A 16,958-nucleotide genomic window follows, 5' to 3' on the forward strand; every position below is an offset into this window, starting at 1 on the left:
CTGTACTGTACAAAATATTATGACTCAGAGTAAGGGTAGGGATATTGAAAATCTACTCCTAGGCCAGGTGTAGACCAGCTTCCCACAGCTGCTTTGACTACTGCAGCCTTGAATACATACAGGTAATTGAATGACTACATGTATATCCACAAACCAACGACAACATGCCTTAGAAGACCACTTACAAATAATTATTGACCAAATACAACTGAATACAAGGTTTTCAAGTGGTCAAACATCTGCTTTTGTAAATACGATTATACACGTGAAAAACGATGTTTCCCCTCCACCATTATAATATTAGAGCATGTACATGTACCATGCATGTACATGTACATGTACGACATGACACTTGTATGGTAACGACATGACAGTACACACAAAGCCACTGGAAGAAGAAAATAATTATCATGCAGATACAAAATCAGTGCAGTTATATTTATTTTACTAGTCACCCATAACGCAAGAAATTTTAAAGATACCGTAAAAATCTCAAGCATAAATTTTCTGTCGCTGTAATTAGTGTAATAACGAACACATGAAGGAGCTATGAGCCACTGCAATCTACGCACGTAATATTAGAGGGGATCAGATATTCATTGAATAAGTCTGGAGCTATAGCTAGCTATATAAATAAGCTATAATTACATGTATTGATGCCATGCATGTGAGCTGGAGCACGATATCAACCCTTTTGCTCCAGCCCAGACCCTCACAATGCTGCTAGCTAGCTAGCTACAGTATCTACTCACTCACCACTATCTCCAGAAACCTCTTCTCCATTTGTTCCATAGTAAGAGCTTCCATAGCATCCACATCCACAAAGTCAGATCCTAGTGTGCGTTTATCAAAAGCTGCTCTTGGGCCTCTATTGAGGGTTGGAGAGGGGCCAATGGAGTAGCTAGCAGAGCTGTTGGTGTGCTGTATGAAGCTGCTTAATGGATCCACACTGTTGTTGTTGAGCGTTGCATTGTTAACAAGGTTTATAGGGGTCGTGTTCCACACACGACTTGGGCTTTCGGGGTTGCTTTCTGCTGCTCCCATTATATGCATGCATGCACTGTAACAAGATAGCTTGAATAATAGGGATTCTACTTGACAACAAATGTAGCTACAATATCACTACTAGGTGCCTACATTTACATAGCCAACTCTAGAAAATCTGTCTATCACACACGATCGAATTAGTATTAATTAAGACCACACCCACTGTAGCGAAAATAGGTGTGGTCTAATCATCAGGCGGATGTTATTGAGGGCGACTTATTTTTGTCACACTTTTCGAGGGCACAATAAAATAATTATACATAATCGGGTTGTTTTTTGTAATGAAAATACAAAATTAAAGCATAATTATGAATGTGATTCTAAAATACTGCATTTAACAATAGCCCCATGCATGTACTGTATGTATGCGTATAAAAATAAGCGGGTGCAAGTGTATGTAACAAGCCGAACCTAAAAAGTCAGTCACATAATATTTAAGTCTACAATTGATCCCCTCCTCCAATTAGCATGAGATTTTACAGTGATGTCTCCTCTGGGTCCTTCTCTGGCTCCCCGTCCTGGCCCTCGCCAGAGCCGCCATTTTCTTCAAGATCAACAGCATCTCCGATATCATCTTCTTTGGAGGGTGCCGCGTCCTCCCCAAGGTCACCCTTCTTGTCTGCACGAAGTGGAAAAGGTCGAGACCAAAGTTAGTAATGACAGTGACAACAGCATTAATAATAATAATTGCATTTTGCATTTTGTGAGATTAGATAACTGTGTATTTGCTGCCTGCACTCAGTTGCTATGACAACACTCACCTTCTCCGGTGATAATAGCTGGTTCCTCTGGTGGCACCTGACGAACTTCAAACTCTCCCTCAGCATCTTTCTTGGCCTGCTCAAGACGCTTCTTACGGAAGAACCCGCACTGTGTGTGTGTGTGTGTGTGTGTGGGTGTGTGTGTGTGTGTGTGTGTGCGTGTGTGTGTGTGTGTGTGTGTGTGTGTGTGTGTGTGTGTGTGTGCGTGTGTGTGTGTGTGTGTGTGTGTGTATGTGTGTGTGTGTGTATGTGTGTGTGTGTGTGTGTGTGTGTGTGTGTGTGTGTGTGTCTGTGTGTATGTGTGTGTGTGTGTGTGTGAGTAGATATATAAATAACAAACACTATAATATCATCTTAGAACACTTCAGTAATAGGTCCATGCACACAACAACATTTTTATTACGATTATTAGGAAAAGGTTTTACAAAGAAAATGTTCGCTACAGAAATACAGTAATTAAGTAGAGGCTGTGATTAAAGCTTCTCAGCTAGCATGGGCATTTTGATGAAGGCTGTATCACTCACATAGATGCAACAAGCAAAGAGAATTATGATGAGAACGATGGCCAAGACAGCTCCGATGATGGGGAGCCACACCTCCAGATAAATGTTCAGCGGCTCCGGAGGTCTCGGCGACACGACAATTGTCTGTGGTGTGTGTGTGTGTGTAGGTGCGCGTGTGTGAAGGAACCTAGTGTCAGTCCCATCCTTATCCCAACACACATGAAGGCAACGTACATGTACTACCATATATGGATAAGTACAACTGTAGCCTCTCCCCAACAAAACACATTCTCCATGTATACATGCAATAGTTATTACTGGCACAGTGTGTGGCCGTGTGAGTGGGTGTTACTTACCCGCTCAGACACCAGAATCGATTGGCTATCTTCAAACCGATCAAATTCGTCCAATGAAACGAAGCGAGCAAACATTCTCAGGTTGAACGTGCTGCCATCTGCCACCCTCTGTGGAAGACAGAAAAAGTCACCAAAGCAACTAACCAGAACATATTAACTGCATCCATTTGCAACCTATATTAGATGCTGCGTGTAAACAGGCTTACAGCTAGTGTAGGCCAGGTCACAAACAGGCTTACAGCTAGTGTAGGCCAGGTCACAAACAGGCTTACAGCTAGTGTAGGCCAGGTCACAAACAGACAGTGTACAAAACAACCCTTCAACAGTTGCCCAAAAGATAGAGATGTATATTCCACTGTACCGTACAGCGGGTTATGTATTTTTTGTACTTAGAGCATTAATTAAAACTGCTAAATTATTATTATTATACACAATAGGTTATCTACGTCACTATCCTGAGCTGTACGAAATATTTAAATGGATAGCTAGCTCTCATACGAAAATGTGCACCAACGAAAAAAATTAGTCTCTATACGGTATAATATTATCTAATACCTACCGAATAGAATCTCCTGTCTATCACTCCTACGAATGCGACACTGAAGTCTTGATCGATAACAAAATTGGAGATGTTGCAACGGAAAGTTTGACAGGCCATACTGGGACTATCAAAGTCACAGCTCTATAATAGTGTACACGATGTGTGTGGATTGAAGGAAGAGATAAATCGAATCAATTCAAGTATATAAAATGCTACTAACCTCAGAAACAATTGCACTGCTGTCAGGTGACTGTCGCTTGGCAATTGATCTAAAGATTGAGTAATAATACGTAAGTGTGAATAACTACAGCCTTATCTTGCACTGAACACACACATCCACACACCCACACACACCCACACACACCCCCCCACACACACACACCCACCCACACGCACCCACGCACGCACGCACGCACACACACACACACGCACACACACACACACACGCACACACACACACACACACACACACACACCTTTTCCGTCTTGGTGGCGTTCTTGTAAAATTTAAATTGTCAGGGTTAACTCCTTCACTATCACAGGTGAGGCCCATCCCTTGCGGCATCAAAGTGTTACCGACATAGATGTAGTATTTAACCACATTGTCATCCTGAGGCCGAAGAGGTGCCCTGACAGGTACGCTAATATCCAGGCGACCATTAGGAATGGTTGAACGTCCTTCATTCGTAACAGTCACGATTATATCAAATGTTTCGCCCAGATTAGTTGGAGTATTAAATGGAGATACCTGCAATAATATTACGATTAGCTCAAATAATGTATATAATTATGCTGTAAGTTATATTATGCTGTAAGTTTGGCCAGGTTAATGGGCCCCAGGGTCTCCATAGCATGTGTTAGGACCTGTGTTAGCAGACCACCCTCTATAATACAGCCAGGTTAATGGGCCCCAGGGTCTCCATAGCATGTGTTAGGACCTGTGTTAGCAGACCACCCTCTATAATACAGCCAGGTTAATGGGCCCCAGGGTCTCCATAGCATGTGTTTGGACCTGTGTTAGCAGGCCACCCTCTATAATACAGCCAGGTTAATGGGCCCCGGGTTTCCATAAGCATGTGTTTGGACCTGTGTTAGCAGACCACCCTCTATAATACAGCCAGGTTAATGGGCCCCAGGGTCTCCATAGCATGTGTTTGGACCTGTGTTAGCAGGCCACCCTCTATAATACAGCCAGGTTAATGGGCCCCGGGGTCTCCATGGGATGTGTTTGGACCTGTGTTAGCAGGCCACCCTCTATAATACAGCCAGGTTAATGGGCCCCAGGGTCTCCATGGGATGTGTTTGGACCTGTGTTAGCAGACCACCCTCTATAATACAGCCAGGTTAATGGGCCCCAGGGTCTCCATGGGATGTGTTTGGACCTGTGTTAGCAGACCACCCTCTATAATACAGCCAGGTTAATGGGCCCCAGGGTCTCCATGGGATGTGTTAGGACCTGTGTTAGCAGACCACCCTCTATAATACAGCCAGGTTAATGGGCCCCGGGTTTCCATAAGCATGTGTTTGGACCTGTGTTAGCAGGCCACCCTCTATAATACAGCCAGGTTAATGGGCCCCAGGGTCTCCATGGGATGTGTTTGGACCTGTGTTAGCAGGTCACCCTCTACAATTAACTACATTTGCGTATTACAGCCACTCGGTTAGTCTGCCCTCTACTTAGAGAGACAGAAATGAGAACTAATAACCAATATATGTACTACGTATAAATACATGTACATGTAGCTAACAGTACCCGACCAATCAGAATACAGCACACAACTCACCGGCAGTGTTGAGTCGTATAGAAGTGGGTTCACCACTCTAATCTCTCTGCAGGAAATATAATTATATCATGCATGTTATAAAGGTTACAAGGGTGTAAAAAAAGTCATACAGTCCCCTCCGTGTTACGATAGCGTATAGCACGATTGTAGTTGTTCCGTACTTCTTTGATAACAAAGTAATACGGTAAATTAAAATGGTCCAAACGTTGGTTCCACTACTCACGGTATAACCACTCTAGGGCTTGTTATAGCTGTGACTGGGAGGGCCTCCATATATATATTGTTACTAGGGACCGTGTCGCTGTTTGAAGAGCCCAGTGGTATGCCCACGGTGAATACGGCTGTTAGGTTCGATTCCGTTCCCACCACTCTAGTAGAATCCACATTCCATACCAGCGTGATCTGTAATTAAGTGTGTTTAAAATCAATGAATAACTAATGTACACGTACAATAATATTATTACAAACTCAGTATAGTAGGCTGTTAGCAGTGTGTGCATGCAGCTTCAATATTCTGGCATCTGATTTCTCCTTAATAGTCGATCCTTCATGATCGAGGACAAGTTAACTACACTTAGCCCAATCGAACAGTTTGTGTACAAAACAACCCCTCAACAAAAAAGCATACCTCTACATGTATAAAACATACTTTGAAAGATGTTCAATATTTACAAAAGAACTTCCATTGCCAGCCCAACTCAGAATTAGCGAAAGTACATAAGTGAGTGGGTGGGGATATATCAACCACCTTAGACACTAGTCGGTATAATTATATACAAACAAAGGTACATACGTCCAGTCCAGTGTTTCCCGGGATGTAAGTGGGTAGAGGACATCGAAACTGTCTAGTGTCGGAAATTTGGTTGCAAGACTGTACGGAAAAAAAAACAAAAAATTAATTGGTGGTTGTTACGTACATGATGTTACTGATGTACATATGCAGCTTTTCATGCACTTCCAAGCATTACCAAGATATTTCAGAGACAATATACCACTCAGCATGGTAACAGCTAGGCCCCAGAGTCTCCATAGCATGTGTTTGGACCTGTGTTAGCAGTCACCCTCTATAATACAGCCAGGTTAATGGGCCCCGGGTTTCCATAAGCATGTGTTTGGACCTGTGTTAGCAGACCACCCTCTATAATACAGCCAGGTTAATGGGCCCCGGGTTTCCATAAGCATGTGTTTGGACCTGTGTTAGCAGGCCACCCTCTATAATACAGCCACTGTTGGTTTGCCCAAAGAAAAAAGATATCACTACACACACGCACACACCCACTCACTGCACACAACACACACACACTCACTATTCCGCTAGAATTCCCGAACGTAAAAGGAATACCATCTGGCAGTGTGAACATGAGGAAAGCATTGATGGATCCATCGTTAGCCACGTTGTCTACTCTCAACGGGAACTCAACATTAGTAACAGCGCCGGCTACAATACTCGAGTTTGTACGCCCAGTTGAAGAGCTGTGGGGGAAGGAGTTTCAACTTAGAATAGCCAAGGATAGTGATGGGGATTTGGTTTTAAATAGTACATGTACGCATAAAGATAATCTGAAAATACCGATACTCTATATTAACATACTAATTAAAATGACTTGTACAGTTTAATGCACCATAATCATAGCGGGTAATTTTCGTTGGTGCAAATTTTTGTATGAAATTGTATTTTAAATATTCGTACAGCTCAGGATAGTGACGTTGAACCTATCGTATAGTCTGGTTAGTAAGCGCATGCGCCTATAGGGAAAAGAGCAGGCCTCTATGCGCCTATTATCCAGATGCACTTATAGAGATTAACCACGCCCATGACGTTTCAATGAAGCAAATCTCCATTAGCTAGCTCGATCGTTTGTCTGCAAGCAGTCTATAGTCATATCTGACAGCAGTAACCCAACTACCGGTAGTGAAAGAGACTTAACATCTTTAAAGAAGTGTGGAGACCAGTTGTTAGGCAGAGAACTGTGCAGAAAACTATGCGCCTTCTATCCAGGCTCTTGGTCTGCTAACCAGTATGCGCCTATTAGTTGGTGTGCTCTTATTAACCAGATTAACAGGTATTGCGGTAGAATAATTTCGTAGTTTTAATTTTCGTATAATGCTCTACAATACGAAACATACACAAACATTTCCACCATACGAAAATAACCCGCTATTGGTATGTGTAAATAATGGTAAATAATGGGGCTAAATTTCGAGAGCCTGAAACTTGTCAGTTGCTTAAATTTGTTCCGACAGTATATACTTACTGATATTGAGTATTTCCCCTCATAGTGATGGACAGATCGGGACGACACACCTCCTGACCATTAATATCTTTGCTCGTACAGTTGAGCTCTGGGGTGATCTATTAGTCATGCAGGGAGAGACAGAGAGGGACGATTAAAAAACACAGTCACACAATCAAAATAAATATCGTATCACGATGGCAACAATCTATATACCGTATAGCCAGTAATTTTCGGGGGGCAAAATATTCGTGGTTGAGCAATATTAATTTAGTCACTTCGTGGATAATATTTTCGTGGTTGCTGCTTGCACTGCAGGTAAAGGTAGGCAAGGTCGCTTCATTCGTGGGTAAAATATTCGTGGTCAGACCTTCAACCACAAAAACCATGAATATTTTTTGTCCCCCGGAAATTACCCGCTATACGGTATCACACCATGATAGTCACATGACTCACCAACACTGTAGGTTCCCCAGTCGACCTGATGAGGGGAAAGTCCCTAAAGTCAATTAACTCTCCATTTTCCGAAAATTTTCTGTTGATGGCTTCAAAGGTCAGACGCATCACAACCGGGTCTTGTAATCTCAGTCCATTCACGGCATCTTTAATTGGCTGCAATAAAAAACAGCACATGAAAACTGACAAGTTGTTAATGATTTAATCTAGCTTGCAATATGAGATCATGCATGGAGATGTTACACTTTTCGCGATTTCAGGAGCAAGAAATTGTCAATTAATACATATGCACCGTATAGCGGGTATATTTCGAGGGTATAAACTTTCGCAGAATGGCCGTTAGAAAGGTTTTCGCGAAATAGCAGCCTTTCTGCAGCATGCATGCATGCGATTAAATTTGTGGGTATAAATGTTCGCGGCGGTAGATATACTTGATCAGCGAAAACCACGAACCTTGAGATATACCCGCTACACTGTACTGACTGTATAATTATAGTTCACAATTGTTTGGGAGACAACACTTTCACTAAAAAGCAATCAATATCTAAACTAAGATGCAAGTACGGAGCCATTTATATACTGAACTTACCACAAACTGTACGACGGTCTTGTCACAGGCTTGTTCATCGACATTGGAGAAGCTGAGCACCCCAGTGTATTGGAAAGGTGTGGTTCTGCTAACGGGAACACTGCGTACAATCTGCCGCTCTTCTGTCAGACGATACGACACGTCTGTGTGTGTGGGCGGGTGGGCGGGTGAACTAGAATAATAACTCCACGCTGATCGGTGATGGTTGGTATATGAATTGTAAAATTAATTATGGTGGGTGTTTTAATTTGGTGATTTGGCGGATTTTACCGAATTAAAAAACTGTCAAATTAGAGTGTTCCAGTGGACACAATGTCATTGCTGTAGTAGCAACCGCCTGAGACGCCAAATTAAAAACCGCCAATTACGTTCAAATGTCTCATCCGTCAAATATAATACTTGCCAAATTTTCCTGTTAACGGTATAATGTGCACACATGCATGTAAAGGGTTGTACAACAGGTCATGCTATTGAAGCACTCTCCAATATACAAATAAAAACAACCGCTTCTTAGGCCTAGTTTACTGTGTACATAAAAGAGCTATAATTTATGAATTGGTCAGAGTGCAAATTCCAAGCCCATGACAGATACAGGAAGTCACGTTGATTCTCCGCATACATCTGATGTACAGTATGCCTACGTTCGATACTCTAGCTGTCATTAATAGCTATACTTACTGAGTGGGCGGTTGTCGAGGCCCCTCCCACTATACACGGCACAGAGGGTGATGTTGATGCTGGGATTTGACACAAGCTGCACTGTACTGTTGTCCGTGCTCAGAGTGAAGTTGATCATAGCTATAGACAAGGTTCTGTGTGTGTGTGTGTTTGTGTGGGGGGGGGGGTGAGGGTGAGGTGTGTGTATGTGTGGGGGGGGTGAGGTGTGTGTGTGTGTGTGTGTGTGTGTGTGTGTGTGTGTGTGTGTGTGTGTGTGTGTGTGTGGGGGGGGGGGGGGTGAGAGTGAGGTGTGTGTATGTGTGTGTGTGTGTGTGTGTGTGTGTGTGTGTGTGTGTGTGTGTATGTGTGGGGGGGGTGAGGTGTGTGTGTGTGTGTGTGTGTGTGTGTGTGTTGTGTGGGGGTGATTACAGTAATACACAGAGTAGCAACTGTATGCTAAAAAACATGTGTGTATGTACAGTAGCTAAGAGAGTAATATTCAAGCAACAGCATCTGCCCCAAGCAGTATAATACCGTATAGAGGCCAGGGTTTTGAATGCGATTGCGAATGACGCTACTGTACGGGTTTTAACAATCGCGAATTGAATACGCATGCTCACTTACTTTGATTGCGATTTGTGCGAAAACTCGCAATTCGCAATCAAAGGAACGTCGGATTTAAAACTCGATATACGGCAAGTACATTAAATAATTGGCTCACCTGAATACCACGGCTAATTGAGAATCGTAGGCCCCAACCACCAGATCTAGGAGAAGAGATAATATGTGCACATCAAGTACGTGCATGTATAATTACTGTAGAACCTCGCGAGCGATGAATATTAATATCCGTTTGGTTACACGTACACGTACATTAGCCACACCCACCTGTGTAACCGTTGGCGTCGACGTCCACACCACTCCCCAGGGAGAAGCCAAAGCTCCTGAGGGAGGTGACGGTGGGAGAGCGTATGAAGTCCAACACAGCACTGGAGGATATGATCTGTGAGGAGGTGTATGGGGACGAAATATGTGACAGACATAATAATCGTATAGCGTGACATTTTCGAGGGGCTTAATTTTCGCTGTTTTTGTGGGTTAGCAATCCTACACGAAAATTAAGTCCACGAAAATTGCTAGCTATAACGTGCAAAATTAAAGGCGTGTCTTAAATTATCAGAATTTTTATGTGGATTTTTTATTAGATCGAATAATAGTTTTAGGAATTAAAGAAAGAATAATGAGTGAAAAAGCATAATTTATGAGGGCCTAATATAGAGGTCTCCCAGCTACATGTAGCACCAACCTGATCAGGTGTCCTGCTGATAACAGTGTCTTTGTTGCCATAATAGATGTAGACAGCACCTTGAGCATTATTGTCAGAGGGCATGTCTTGATAGGGAGCACCCACAGCAATATCTGTACACAGGTACATAGTCACAATTAACACGACATAAACAATCCCTTGAATATACAACCTTCCCTTCAATACAACCTCTTGAAATGCAAACCTTAAATTGATAGCCCTGGCTTGAAACCTCACAGGAAAGACAAAGCCGTAGAAATATTATCGGGCGCTTAATTAGAATAACAGTTGATTTCAAAATAATTTTCACCTGCTAGGTTGTCTTCGTTGACGTCACCCAGATTGATGATGCTGTGACCGAAGCGTCCCATTGGTCCAAACCCAGTCAACATAATAGCCGTCTCGTTAATAACACCCTGAGAGTGAAATAATAGAGTACATGGTACGTTGCAAGAATATGGCATATCTTTACTGAAATCTTGTCAACATGTTATTTAAATTAAGCCTAACTCATATATAATACATGTACAACTAAACGACCATTAGTAAAACCTACTACATATAGGATTGGCAGTGGGTTTGCCCGTGTTTAGCAATAATCATTTCACTTATTTTGACTCGTGTGTATATATAGACTCAACAGAAGGTTTATATATGAAATTAAAGGTGTTTAAATAAGGATTGGGGCGTAACTTCTATAACACAAAAACAAATAACTTTTCAACACACAAAATCTGCATGCAATCTACATGCTCTCTCTCTGTCATCATAGCCCTACAAATACAAGCATGGGTATACTGCAAAACTCCCATGCACCGGTATTTTACTATTGGTGGGTGTGGTTTCCTGACATTGAATCCCGAAAAATTTCCGCTATATACTGCTAACATACGTTGTTGTTCTCGTAGACATAGACACGTCCGACATCAGGCATCCCCGGACTGAAGAATGGAGATCCTGCTATCACCTCGTCAAATCTATACACATGGAGAGCAGTTCATATAATATAACGGTTGGTAGTCAGCCGTTTCCGACCATGTAGTGCACGTGACTGGTCAATTTACCATGTGCTCTAACAATAATTATAGCCGGACAATACATAATTATTCTAGTGCTGCATGGTACTAGTGCTGTAGCTTTGTTCCTACAAGTCTAGTACTATAGTTCTATCACCTCGTCAAATCTACAGATGGAGAGGATACGTACATGTACATGTATGTACACAGAACTTGTATCTAAGCACACCATTGAAAAGGTAATTCTGAGAGCTGTTGAATGCATCAATTAGCTTCAAAATCGGACAATGTGAACACAAGTTACGGGTTCTCAAAGATAGCTACATGTACGTACCAACTGATGTGGTCTTGATAATAATTATACATAGGGAAAAAATGATGGATAATAATTACCCGTCATTATTCAGATCAGCAGTCTCCACAGCATGGCCGAAATAATCTCCAATCTGAGCGTGTGTGTACATGTATGTACGATGATAGGTTACCATGGAAACTGTGAAACACGACGGCCATTGAAGAGGTTTCATTAACTGTATTATACCGTGTATCAAGTTGTATTGTAATTGTACAAGCCTCGAGGGCAGGTTGCATGCGCACTAGTATCTAATAAGACACTGTTTTGAAAGTGTCTATGGGATTTAGAATCCCTCAGGCACTGATTTAGTATCCCGAGTGGAGCTAATAATTACATAGAAGTAAGTAAGCTAATAAATCACCTGCTCCCCCTCCAAGTTTGGGTCTGGAAATAAGGTAAAGTTGGGTGACCTCACGTTCACCTGTGAGGCAATTAATGCATCAATTGACAATAAAAATTAATGATGAAGAAGATATTAGTTTGCAAATAATTATTGATACGTAAGCAGGGTGTTATACAGGGGGGGAAGGGGGATACCCCCCCCCTTCAATTATGACTGAGTGTCCATAGCTGGGAACATTTTCTGGTTACTTTTCTCATTTCCCCCCTCTACTTCAAAATCCTATATGACACCCTGGTAAGTAAATGCATGTAGACAATACTATGCTAATATGTACGTCATTATCTTTAGCTATCAGTAACTCACCTTTCCGCGAACTCCAATGCTGTCAAATCTAGGCATACCGCTGACAAATGCTGAAGAATAATAAACAATAAATAAGAATACAATCTCCTTCGAGTATATAACGTGATTATTTGATTATTACGGTACGTGACTCAATTTTACGACGGACAAAACTTACAAATAGGTTCGGATGATCCGAAGATATTACCAGTGGCCAGTGACCAACCTGCAAGGCATGTACACGTGTGTAAGTTGGGAAGAATGAAAGTCAAACACACACACGGTCATGAAAATACTTGTCTAGTAAGAATATGACGGTTCAGGTTCTGTACACAGGCAGCTCACACACGACAGACATGCATAATTTGTACCTGTACACTTCACACTAATTATGACTCATTACAATATCTCCTCACCCTCGTAGGATGAATGGTTGACAGTTGGAAAGTTGATTCCTGAAGACCCTCTGGAGTCGAGGTCGGCACCTTGACCCACTGTAAAGGGGGCGGGGTCACTGACGTCATTGTAGAGGTAAAGTCTACCGATGCCAGTTTCTGTCCCAGGCCCACTCAAAAGGACGCTCGTCTGTGTGTGTGTGTGTACGTTGGTGTGTGTGTATGTGTGGGCGTACGTGTGTGGGTGTACGTGTGTGTGTGTGTGTGTGTGTACATACAATGAACTGTTACTGTTCAAACTAACATCTTGTGCCGCGTTCTCAAAGAAGGTGGCCCCAAATCCCAGCTGACATCTATTCTCTCCTTGCAATCCATACGACGGCTGATCAATCTCACCAACTGGGGGGGGGGAGTAAGTGGGTGTGGTCATTAAGTTTTCCACTATATATGGTAGTACTCTGACTTACGACAAGTTCTGACTTCTGTAAATTCTGACAAGTCTTTGCCAGACAGAAAACAACGACCTGTGGGTTTCCGATTGTCAAAGTTGTTAGGCGGTCCTCCACTGATGGGGGTCCAGAGTGGGGCACATGCCTGTGTGTGTGTGTGTGTGCGTGTGTGTGTGTGTGTGTGTGGGGGGGGGGGGTGTGGTGTGTGTGTGTGTGTGCGTGCGGTGGGTGTGGGGCGTGTGTGGTGTGTGCGCGTGTGTGGGGCGTGTGTGTGTGTGTGTGTGTGCGTGTGTGGGTGTGGGGCGTGTGTGGTGTGTGCGTGCGTGGGTGTGGGTGTGGGACATGCTTTATGTGGACCCACACAATAACAGACACATGTACATAGATTCTCACCAGAAAGTAGTTTCCAGAGCTTTTCAGTACTTGTCCAATCAACTGACCAGTTTTTTGCTCACTTTCAGCAAAACCGTTTGTTGGATCAACTTGATCATTAATATAGTCAGTCAGGTTTGCACCATCGGCTGTGGAGTGAGGGGTTGTACGTGCAATTTTTGTAGAATAATGACATCATCACATTAGTACTGTCTATGGTGCGCAATATGTAACTAGATCTACTGTGATGCACTAGCATGTAATAGGGGGTGTGGTCAACAAATGTGGGAGTGGCCAAACATTTTGCGACGTGCGTAAACCCTCCCCCCTCCAACTTTTAATCCTAGATGAAACCCTGGTATGTACATCAGAATGTTGAAAACAGACAACTATAATAATACGGGGCATGGCTCACAATTAAATATGATTATAAGATTATTTATTTACTGCATAAAATTATCTAGAGCCTAGATATCGCTGCTATGTACGTACATGTGGATATCTTCGTGCTTACCTCTCCCTAACTATGTGTTCTATATATAGACTTACGCTGATCGTCAAACAGTCGCCTGTTGATGGGATTACTAGTGCTCCCGTCCCTCCCAACTGCACCGCATGTCCCGTTGTCTATTGGACACTGATACACGAGGCCCGTGTTGTTGACCGGATCAGAGCCGGCGTCCACCAGACCAGGAAGTCCCCCAGGAAACGTACCGTTGGGGGCACCCACAATTATTCTGTGGCCGGGGAGGGACACAATAGTTAAAGTTTTTTTTCTATTCCTAAAAGAGAGAAAAAGCTAAAAACACCACAAAACGTTAAAAAGTTACTATCAAAGCATAGAAGCACAAGAGAAGAGATCTCTAGAAATAGGGGAAGAGGATAATGTAACAATAAAAGATTTCTAACATGACGTTTGGGGGAAAGTAGGAGCACAACCGTACTTCTTCTAAAAGACATACACACCCCTTTCTAATAAGGGGCCACCTGGAGACTCCTCCCATAAGCACTATATAAATTCATTGGCTATTTCTTGTTTTGCATACACTAGCCTCAAAAACGTAAAAAGCGGCGCCTTATTAGTAGAAGTACAGTGACCTGGTCAGAGGTTTTATAACATAGACTTGTTATTAGCCATTTCTCAGCTACTCTTGCCCCTTTTAATTGATAAGACGGTTTACACCCCTTCTTGGTCAAGGGGTGCTAGTTGGTGGTAATTAAAAGAGACATTCAACATGGAAGTGAGGTACACAGTGTCAGGAACCACTCCACCAGCAAAGGAAGTGCACTAGCTGACCTCATAAAGTTAAGATAATTAATGTATTTACACAAAAATGTGTAAGAACATCATCACATGTACTACACACAGGAAGGAAGCACTGATCTCTTTAAGCAAATATTTATACCAAAATATATTCAACTAGCCCCAACTAGCCCCTTCTATTTGACTTAATTGGCCCTTAATTAATTTTAAGATGGAAATGTAAACGGACATATACAGTACGTACATGAACATAGTATTTATTTACAAGATTAACAGAGATTGCAAAGATAACACTCTTTAGATCTTATAGTCACAATTAAGTCAATATTATCTCACAAGCCTGCCACACCTCAGGGCTCTATGTACACAAGGCACCACTAGCCATGCACTAAGAAGACATACCAGACCCCAATGGAATGCCATTAACCACAAATCAGTAACAACACACCTCAGGACACACAGAAGCGGCATAACCTACATGTACGTGGGCGTATGTACAACATCATAATAATAATTATACGTTACAAACAGTAGACTTTTAAATAGGCCCCCAATCTTTCAATAATCTCTGTCTACATCCGTGGAGTGTCCAGAAATGGTTGCCGATATACAAAGCCTCTAAACACACTAGTTTGGTCCCAGGTTCAAGAATAACTCTCCTCCCCCACGTATTTAGTTAAACCAATACTGAGCCTGTTAGTGGGGTCAGTTTAGAAGAGTACATGTAGCTAGCTATATCAACATGTTGGAATTCTCGTAACCAGCTAAATAAATGTACTAGTACTCAACTCTAACAAACTGAAAATCAATTTGCACCCATGTAAACACACCTGTTAGGTTGATAAGGAAAATGTATGTTATATTATTATTTCCAACAATAGTTACTAGGCAACGGGCACTCAGCTACACCTGTGTGATAAGTAGTTCATGAGATTCAATATCAAACAGAGATGACCAGTGTTAGAGATAATGTTTATTGACTGTATGGGCAAATGTCGTTTGTGCCTGGTCAGACTGACCGAAAGCATGTGTCATTCTAATTAAACGTCCGGTCAATGGTCAATGACCGATGGCAGTGAGTAATTTCTAACACCGTAGACATGTACACAACCTTGTGGGTGACTTACATGTACGGGTCTAGTAAAAACCATATTGAGAACAGTACTTGTAATAAAAGTAGTCTTATTTGCAGGCCTGGAGCATAAACATTACACACACACATTCCAATGGTCCAGTAATTACTAGACTCTGCATTACAGTAAATTTACTCTTATAATAAAGCCATGACCACAGAGACATGTTGATACACAAAATTAGAAGTGACTTCACCTCAAGAATGCACTAGGTAAAGTACAACATATGATTCTGATGCTCATATACCCACCCACCCACCAATATTAGCTGGAGTGGGTTACCCCACTTGTCAGTTACATATCCACAAAACATGAATAATGCCGTTAAAAGCGATTAGATTAAAATGTAAAAATTGGTGCAACTGATAACACATCAATTTTCTGACGATAATTAACACGATATTTGATAGCAAATACACCAGTAAATAGGGCACACACACACCCTTATGTATTATTATATGCATGTACGTACGTACGAATTAAAGACTATGATACAGACAAACAGAAAACTATACATACCTGTAATGATAATTAGTACCAGGCAAAAAGGCTGCTAAAATGTACAACCCTCTGGCCGGCCGGCTATGATAAACTATTTAGCTAACCTAAGCCAAGAATTATAATTGTACAACTAAATATAATCATGACGATAGTTCTTGGTCGATCGTAAGCGTATTAAATGTATAATTAAATATAACCTTACATACCTCGTGTTTTCAATGGCTGACTGGAAGTTGCCTGAAATTGGTTCAGCTATTTGATGCAGTATCACTGAGTATCCAAAGAGGTCGAGGCTGTCCCCACTTCGAGCTGGTGATACTCGCACAATGGGCTCCAGGATATCAATGTTAGCAGCTCCATTGACAGTCCCCACACACACGCACACTAGCGCCCATATCAACTGAAGCAGCCGGTTAGATAACATCTTCATTGTGTATTGTAGTAAGCGCGACCACGTCGATCAGTCGTACCGTTCTTGTATTAGCTAGCTAGCTGCTTACCATGTATTTTTGGAGCAATGTTGTAGCCTTTGATGTGGTCAAGAATGATGGACC

At 42.2% G+C, this 16,958-nt stretch overlaps 2 protein-coding genes across 5 annotated transcripts in view; both read right to left on the reverse strand.

Moving 5' to 3' along the window:
* The window catches only part of LOC135347255 (formin-like protein 2), a 45,696-nt gene extending 44,501 nt beyond the window's left edge, over positions 1-1,195 (reverse strand). For all 4 annotated transcript variants that reach the window (XM_064545152.1, XM_064545150.1, XM_064545151.1 and 1 more), the window contains exon 1: positions 757-1,195. In XM_064545152.1, coding sequence (XP_064401222.1) covers positions 757-1,053 — 297 coding nt within the window. In that variant the 5' untranslated portion in view covers positions 1,054-1,195. The remainder of the gene's footprint in view (positions 1-756) is intronic.
* Positions 1,196-1,288: 93 nt separating this feature from the next.
* On the reverse strand, positions 1,289-16,946 carry LOC135347251 (integrin alpha-5-like). The gene is made up of 30 exons (XM_064545142.1): positions 16,611-16,946; positions 14,056-14,243; positions 13,528-13,655; positions 13,153-13,279; positions 12,990-13,084; positions 12,707-12,875; positions 12,469-12,516; positions 12,312-12,361; positions 11,967-12,026; positions 11,644-11,696; positions 11,127-11,211; positions 10,545-10,650; positions 10,235-10,347; positions 9,817-9,931; positions 9,650-9,695; positions 8,950-9,083; positions 8,272-8,414; positions 7,683-7,838; positions 7,248-7,345; positions 6,300-6,465; positions 5,786-5,863; positions 5,216-5,394; positions 4,993-5,038; positions 3,685-3,956; positions 3,429-3,477; positions 3,227-3,349; positions 2,668-2,775; positions 2,333-2,455; positions 1,809-1,917; positions 1,289-1,666 (listed from the first exon to the last, which is right to left on the reverse strand). The coding sequence occupies exons 1-30, from the start codon at positions 16,832-16,834 to the stop codon at positions 1,524-1,526; spliced, it is 3,534 nt and encodes a 1,177-aa protein (XP_064401212.1). The 5' UTR covers positions 16,835-16,946; the 3' UTR covers positions 1,289-1,523.
* Between the last annotated feature and the right edge of the window lie 12 nt (positions 16,947-16,958).

This window comes from Halichondria panicea, chromosome 14, assembly GCF_963675165.1.
Source record: "Halichondria panicea chromosome 14, odHalPani1.1, whole genome shotgun sequence".
Taxonomy (NCBI): Eukaryota; Metazoa; Porifera; class Demospongiae; order Suberitida; family Halichondriidae; genus Halichondria; species Halichondria panicea.